The sequence below is a fragment of the Cibotium barometz genome, chromosome 25 (genome assembly GCF_041138505.1).
Source record: "Cibotium barometz isolate CiBa-2024 chromosome 25, ASM4113850v1, whole genome shotgun sequence".
Lineage (NCBI taxonomy): Eukaryota > Viridiplantae > Streptophyta > Polypodiopsida > Cyatheales > Cibotiaceae > Cibotium > Cibotium barometz.
In genome coordinates this window covers 22,975,192-22,983,371 of record NC_141070.1, presented here as the reverse complement: position 1 = coordinate 22,983,371, position 8,180 = coordinate 22,975,192, and the positions used below count along the sequence as shown (strand labels likewise).

At 43.1% G+C, this 8,180-nt stretch overlaps 1 protein-coding gene across 1 annotated transcript; it reads left to right on the top strand.

The window, feature by feature from the left end:
- The first annotated feature begins 343 nt into the window (after positions 1 to 343).
- Positions 344 to 7,879, top strand: LOC147624356 (uncharacterized). The gene is given in 8 exon segments (XM_086819337.1): positions 344 to 967; positions 5,241 to 5,388; positions 5,489 to 5,578; positions 5,692 to 5,746; positions 6,334 to 6,456; positions 7,243 to 7,299; positions 7,525 to 7,646; positions 7,648 to 7,879. Coding segments are annotated over 8 exon segments (1,266 nt in total). The 5' UTR covers position 344; the 3' UTR covers positions 7,696 to 7,879.
- The last annotated feature ends 301 nt before the right edge of the window (positions 7,880 to 8,180 follow it).

The window sequence follows — 8,180 nt, the reverse complement described above, 5'->3', positions numbered from 1 at the left end:
GAGTGAAATCTCGCTGTATTAAGGATCTTTACACACTCTTGGGGGAGAATCCTCGCAAAAAGCAGGGGATCTCCCCGCATCTGTGCACATGGTAGTCTCTTGCGTCCACCTCCCCGCCCACGTATGTGAAAAGATTTGATCTCCCTCCATCCATGCTCATGGTAGTCTCCTCCGTCCATCTCCCCGCCCATGTATGTGAAAATATTTGCTAAGTATATAAACATATGGGAGAGAATCGTCTTTAAGTTGGTGTGGGTGTGTTCTGCCCTGCCCAATTAGTTGTAACTTTGGGCACGCTTAGGTATGGACGGGGTAATGGCCCTTAAGACGTGCATATATTATTTATGTTACGCTCAGTAGCGACCATGTTTGTTGCGAAAACCATCTTCTACCTCCAGCCCCATTTCTTCATCAGAATGGCGCCGCCCAATTCGAAAGCGGCCCTCAATCCCAGCCTTATCAGAGGCTCTTTTGGTGGTCAAAACCAGCCGAGGTCGGTATCGCAAACCCAGAGATCATCGTTAGAGTCAGCATTTGTAGACAGAACCAGATCAGGTTATGCAGACAGTAAAAGCTCCGCAGGCGGCCCTCCATCACCGACGCGTGCCATTTCATTCAACGATGAGGAGTTTCCTGAGCTCGGGGGGGGCAGCAGCAGCTCCTCTGCAGCAGCAGCAAAGTCTGGAAACCCTAGAATGGATCCTCAGAAAAGCAACAGAAGGGGATCTGCAGCAGAAGCCTTTCCCATAGTTCAGACAGAGGATATAGCCAGTACATCATCGTCGAAAGTTGCTACGAGCTTCCGAAAGGTCCATTACGGAGCCGGTGAAGAAGATGACCGGCCACACAGAGCCCCTGCTAAGGGCAACAGAAAGGGCTCGGCCACGGGAGGACAACCAGGTGGTTACACGGTAGAGAAAAAAACTCATGGGAACCAGGATCGCATATACTACCTCGGTAGACTTTTGTAAGTGCTCTTACTTTTTTTTTTCAAAAAATTATTGTCTTTTTCTCTCCTTTTGTTTTTTTGGCATTTCAAAATGCATCTGTGATTGGGCAACCAGATCATTTGCAGAAAGTTTTATTTTTTATTTTTGATTTACATTACAAGGCAAAAAGGAACCGTAAAATACATCATAACAATAATCCATACAATTTTTGTAGCATGTAAGGTTGCCCTACTTCCTGCTCTTTTCTTCCTTCCTTTTTTTTTCTTTCATTTTTTTTTCCCCAGAAAAGAGACTTCTATCAAGTAAGAAAAAAATTTACAAAAAGGGAGATTTTAGAGCAAGCAAGCGGGGAAATCTCAACCAATTGGGTGCCGTGTGCTGCTGGCAAGGCTCCATATGAGATCGAGTGAAAAAAATGCCATGATTCCATTCTCTCATAAATTGGCCATGTTTTCTCTTTGCGGCCCTCGAAGATCCTTTAATCTTGGCATGAGCATGTGGATAATATCACTACAGATCACACCTGAACCTGCAAATACAATGGGTATCATAAACCAAAGTGCCCTCCATGGCCTCAGTGCATCTAGCCTTTCATATGTGCCATGCTGTGATGCTAGCAATAATCTCTCATTTAGTGTCCAACCTTTGTGTTGGAGGTACGTAGCTTGATTTTGGCATGTCTTGAAGAAGACACCGTCGACTGACTCCGTGTGTCACCATTTGGCCGCCCAAGTGGTCTTCCTCTATTTTCGTGCCAAGGAGCTTCGTGTCGCCCGTCCTGAGGCTAGGACTCACGTCACCTAGGGGAGGTCAGGCCTTGTCAGTGGTAGTGTGGCCAGGACGTGGAACCCCATTGTGAGGGATCCTAGTTTAGGCTTTCCACTGAGCCAGTTTCATGCTTGGGAAGACTTGCTATTTACAGGTTCTAGAAACGGGAGATATATCCATTGCATAATGCATATGCATGCATCTCTACTTGCTTGTTGAAACTGTTTTCGTGTGGGTTGTTCTCGTGTGAATGCCTACTATGACGTGTCTAGTTCACAGGAAGGGGATGCCCACCCGTGAGCCGTGTGAATGCCCTATATTCTGACATGGTTTGTGGCAGGCATGTGATCAGGTGGTAAGTATCCATTTAACCCTTGTAAAGGTTTTATAACCTTAGTAGCTCACACTTATCAAAGTTGGGCATTGGCCACTGGCCCAATGCACGGGGCCCAAGGTTAAAAGTATGGCCAGCCCAAACTCTGGGCACCCACACATGGCCTCATGATTGTGTGGACACTTAAAGGAGGTGCCCACCATTAATTATGGTTGGCTGTGCCACTTGGCAAAAGGGGCTTGGACCCCTACACCTCCTCTCCCCCATTCTACTCGTGCAAGCTGGTGCCCATTACTCTTCCCCTTTCTGGCTGAGAGTCGACCATCTCTCTCTTCCTCTCTCTCTTTTCCTAGTGGTTGACTGCTCCCCTTGTGGATGCCTATTGTACCTGTTGAATCTACTGTATGCCTTGTTGCTGTACCGGCTGTACTTGCACTGCTGCACCAGCAGTACCTGATTGTACCTGCTGCATTGAACTTGCCTACTGTACTTGCTAAATGTACTGCACCCCTTGTTACTGTACTTGTTGTACTAGCACTATTGCACTAGTAGTACCTGAATGTATCTGCTTTGATAAAGCCGCCTATTGAGGGCACCTTCTATACTTGCTGTGTACCTACTGTGGGCACCTTCTGTACCTGCAGTACTTGCTGTACCTATTGTGGGCACCTGCTGTGTACCTACTGTGGACACCTTCTGTACCTGCTGTGACTGACTGTGAACCCTACTGTATCTGCTGTACTGCTGGGAACCCTAGTGTATCTGTTGTACTGTTTGTACAACCTGTTGTACTGCTGGGAATCCTACCGTACCTGTTGTACCGCTTGTACTACCTAATGTACTTGCTAGAAACCCTCCTGTTCATGCTGTACGGAATGTACACTTGAACCCTACTGTTCATGCTGTACGGATTGTACTCTTGAACCTGCATGTGAGCTTGTACTTGTTTGTGCATTCGTATTTGGAGGATTTGAACCCTAGTCTTTGCGAGAGGATGAGGCAGCCTCAAGTACGAGAGCGCCTGATTGTGCGTGGTCACGGAATGACAATTTCGTGTTCATCCCTCTTGAGGTGTATGAGACTGGTGGTCAAGTCACGGTGACTCTTATGACGAGTCCTGCATCGACATTCTACTCTGCACACTTTTGTTTGGGTAACTTTTCTTCATACTTGCATTGCATTGGATTATTTGGCTGGCAAGCCTTCGGAACTTTGTACAGATTTAAATACTCCAATAATATACTCCAGTATTGAGGGGAGGGTCGGCCCGTTCGCGGCCCTAGTAAGGTGTACCGTGTAGTGCTTGTCTCTTTTGTTGATTATCTTGTGCAATGATATATCATTCAGTTGTTATGTGCAAAGTGGCTTTGACATAATAAGTGTGACGTGCGTATTGTTCACAAGATGGTGTCCAAGGATGTTCACACCTAGCCGGTGTAGTTTCACCTTGGGTAACCTGCATGATCATATCTTTGTCGTTTCCTTCAAACCTGATTTGCAGACCCGACTGTGGCAACCAAACAATAGCACCAAAACAAATGTAGGCATCCCTCCTCATCCTTACAAAAAGGTGTGCTATTGCAGTCCGGATCCTTTGTGCCTCCTTGCACTCCCATAAGCAATGGTAAACTGTCTTTGAAGCTCTGAAGCTCTTGCACATCTGGGATAGGCTGGGCTAGTGCCATTTTCCTCATCTTTCTTATCAGGTGTTGGGGTTCAAACTGACGGCCTCTTATGTAGGGTGGGAAGTGAGCTAATCACTGTGGCTAGAGTTTGCCACACTACCATGAATGGCAATCTTATTTATTTTCTACATATTAGCAAATCATGTGTTGACACCAACGCAAGGGTATATTGATGAGTGAAGCATGCACATTAAGGATTAGTGTCCTAGTTGTGTAGCTAGATTGCCATACAACAAACTCCCAACAGCTTGGTTGAGAGATCAGATTTCAAGTTAGCAAAATGGACCTCGGTGGTTCACTCGAGGCAACTCTCAAGAGACAGAGGCTAGACCAGACATTGCATAGTTGCTAGAAGTTTAGAAAACTTGTTTCAAAAAATGCATTTTAAACACGTTTTGCAAGAGTTTCCTACACAAAAGGGGGATAAAAAGTCAAACCTTGGGACATTAAATAATGTGCCCTTTTCTTCAAAAGAAGCCTTAAATATGCAAAACCTTCATTAAACACGTTTCAGTGTTGCAAGATAGATCAATCGCCATTAGAGTTCAAACACATTTTACTTGATTTTCAATCCTTGAGAATGAAGAGAAAAATGAGCCACAAAAACATCAAACACCATTTTTCAACCCCATAGTTGAGAACCATTAAGAAAATGCCCAAAAACTTGAGCTTGACAAAATTGGTTTTTGTATAACAGCTATGAACTATATGAAATGCATTTTGATGCAAGTCTGACATTGATGTATGCTTATTGCTCAATTTTTGGTGTCCGCTACCTCTATCAGCTTGAAACTAGGGTCCCGGTGTTATGTCATCATTTGTTAGGCCCATTTGTCTAAATGCAAGTGAATAGTAGAGAAATAGAAGCAATGGAATACTTGAGAAATCCACAAGCACAAGCTCTAAGTACAGAGCTACCAAAATGTGATTGAAGGTCAAGAACTGAAAAGAATGTTAAAAGGCTTGTGCCAAATAAGAGTATCTTCTCATACCAAGCTCTAGGAGCTTGTTTGAGTCCATAAAGAGCCTTCTGAAGCTTACATACTTTGCCTTCTTGGCCGGGCACCACAAAACCAATGGGTTGACTCACATAAACTTCTTCATGCAAGTCCCCGTTGAGAAAGGTTGTCTTAATGTCCAACTGGTGCATCATGGGCAGTCAAAAGAACAACACATTTGATAGTGGACAACCGTGAAGTAGGTGCAAAAGTCTCATCATAGTTCAATTGAGAGTACTCTAGAAGGATGGTTCAAAAAATTCAGTCATAATTCTCTATGTTGATGACATAGTGCTATAGTAGGGGGTCACTTTTCGGAAGCTTTTGGGCTTGTACTTACTCACAGAAATAATATAGTTATGATAGTTTAGGGTGCATAAGTTAGTTTTATATTTTTATCACGGCAACATCAAATATATGGATTGTTTACTTCTTGCTAGTCAAATCAATTGTCATATTAGGTGCTTGTGTTCAATTGTGTAACACGAGTTTCTTAGTTTGCCAGAACAAGTATTTTGAGACATCGTGCAGCCGGTTTGAACCTGCAAATCCGAAATGATGGCTATGTTTTAGTAAATGACTTGTTGAAACTCGGGATCAAAACCAATGCAGGTTTACCTTTGAGTGTCTATACGGTGGATGACATAATGAAGGTGTGTGTTTGACTTTCCTCTAAATAAGCTGTTTATCTATTTGATCATGGAAAACATTGACCAATGAATGGGTGGAGTTCTGCTTGTGTGTTACGTGCAGGCTGTAGAGCAGGACAACAAACAGCGATTTGGATTATTGAAGGAGAATGGTGTCCTCCTGATAAGGGCTAATCAGGGCCATAGTATCAAGGTAAGTTGTAAACTATTCTGTTCGGCCAGCCTTATGCTGTTGTTTATATGTTGTCTTCCCCTCTGAATGAGAGGGTTGATGCTATTTTGGCATGCTTGGTTGTTTTGCTTTAGGTCATTGAGTCCGATAAGTTGCTGAAACCGATCCTTTCGCCTGATGAAATTCGAGGTATTTTAATTGTAGTTCTGTACATCCTTTATTTCCAGCTCAAGAACTGGTCTGGTGTAAGATTATTGACTGTAGTGGCTTGGCTGCCAATGCAGTGTATTTATGTATGTGTGTTTGGATGTACTTTAGGTATGTGTTGTATGTACCTATGTGCATATGTATGCTTAGTATGGATGTATGCTTAGCATGTATATAAGCTTTGTATGCATGTATGGATGTATGCTTAGCATGTATGTACGCTTTGTATGTATGTATGTTCGTGTGCATGTATGTAGGTATGTAGGTATGTACGTATGGGTATACTTGTTTGCTTGTTTGTAGTTATGTGCATGTGTGTTTACATGCTTGCATGTGTGTGTGCACATGTGTATGCATGTATGCATATATGCATGTACGCATGTATGTGTGTATGTATGCATGCCACATGGCAGACACTTATGAATACTTGTGTTTTGGTAGATTTCTTGTCTTCTTAAGCTTTTGCCATCATTTCCCTGTGCACATACAAGGAAACCTACATAATTTAATTTTCTATTGTAAGATGGAACTCCTGAAGTCGAATTTCAAGTGACTTTTTGCATTGGCAGTTTGTGTGCATGGTACACCAATGAGCAATCTGGATTCAATACTCAAGACTGGATTGAAGAAGATGGGAAGAAATCATGTACACTTTGCCTCTGGTTTACCAAGAGAGGATGGTGTTATTAGTGGTATGTGGGATTTCTCTTTGCAAATGCCCCTTTACCTTGTATGATCGTGAGCCAGAAGGTCAAATGTTTGCTAGTTAATAATGGTCATTGGATTAGCATGCTTATTCTCTCTCTCTTTCTCTTTCTCTCTCTCTCTCTCTCTCTCTCTCTCTCTCTCTCGTGTTGCATTCTACTGACATTAATACCTCTCTCTCTCTCTTGCTCTCTCTACACACACACACACACACACACGCACACACACACACAAATATGTGTATATATATATGTGTGTGTGTGTGTCTAGTGGTTGGTTTGAATCTCTGAGGCTGCTGTCATCAATGTAACAGCCACTCTTCTAACTGTTGTACTTGTCGTACCAATTGTTGTACTTGCTGAATGGAATGTATTAGCTGTTTGGATTGTACTGGCTGTACCTGAACTGTATTTGGCTGTACCTATGGCTTGGCGATGAAGGTATTTTGATGCATGTCAAATGCTGCTGTTATTTGTGCAACCCTCTCCCTTCTGGAGGACTTCATGGCAGCTGTCTTGACTGTTACTGCCTTCAAATGAGGAAGAGGGGGAGGAGACGGGGGGTTGTGAGGAAGAGGAAATGGGGAGAGGGGAGCCAGGCTGGGGGAAAGGGCGGGAACGGAGGGTGAGGTGCACGTGAGGAAGAGGGTGAAGTGCTGCTAATCAGGGAACTCTAGCTTTGGATTCTTCTTCTAAGGAGTGGGACTCGCATGTCATTATCTTAATTTATATTAATTATCTGGGTTTAATGCTAACAAGTGCCAATGTATGCAGGAATGAGATTTACTAGTGAGGTTCTAATTTACCTGGATTGTAAGGCGGCCTTGCAAGGTATGAATTCCTGCTATGTACATTTGGAGTACTTGAAATTAAAATATTTGCACATATATACATGGCATACATGGCATACATACATAACATTGCATGCGGACACATTACATACCATACAGACATGCACATGCGTAACATAAACATATACACATTTGATGGAATACTTGAAATTCAAGCTTTTCTACTGTGGTACAAGCTTTTAGTTTGTTTTTTTACTGGGTGTAGATGGGATGAAGCTGTATATGTCTGATAATGGAGTGATTTTGACGGAGGGATTTGATGGAGTGGTGCCCCCTAAGTACTTTGCACAAGTTGCCAGATGGAGTAAAGGAAAGATTACCCCTTTACCCATTAAACCTGAAGGGTGAGTCTGCTTCGAAGCTCATGTTGGCATGACAAACACTTCCGTGTCTCTTGTGGTGGTGACACTACATACTTTTTTTGGGCATGACGTAACTCTTTTGTGTCTCTTGTGGTCGTGACTCATACTTTTTGGCACATAACCTGCTCTCCCCTTTTTTAGTGTATATGTAGCAGTTAATGATGGGCAGCAATATCAAGATTTAAGCCTCCTTTTCAACTCTTGAACAACAGGTTGTAAATATTTTGGTAATTACGAATGCATACAGTGGCAAAAATGAGCAAAGCTCATTGTTGAAGGTCGTCTGTTGCTTGGATAATGATTTGTTGTTGCATGCCTCAAGAGGTGCTAGTACACCCAACAAAAGGTTGTATGCAGGTCTATCATGTGATGTTATTTAGAAAATGGTGCCAATGGTGGCCTTCGTGAAAGTGTCATCGAATAGTGGGCCCAGCTTCTCAAGTTCTCAGTGGAAGTGTGCAAATGGTGTTTTGGAGTTGCAGTATCCCTTTGCTCTTCT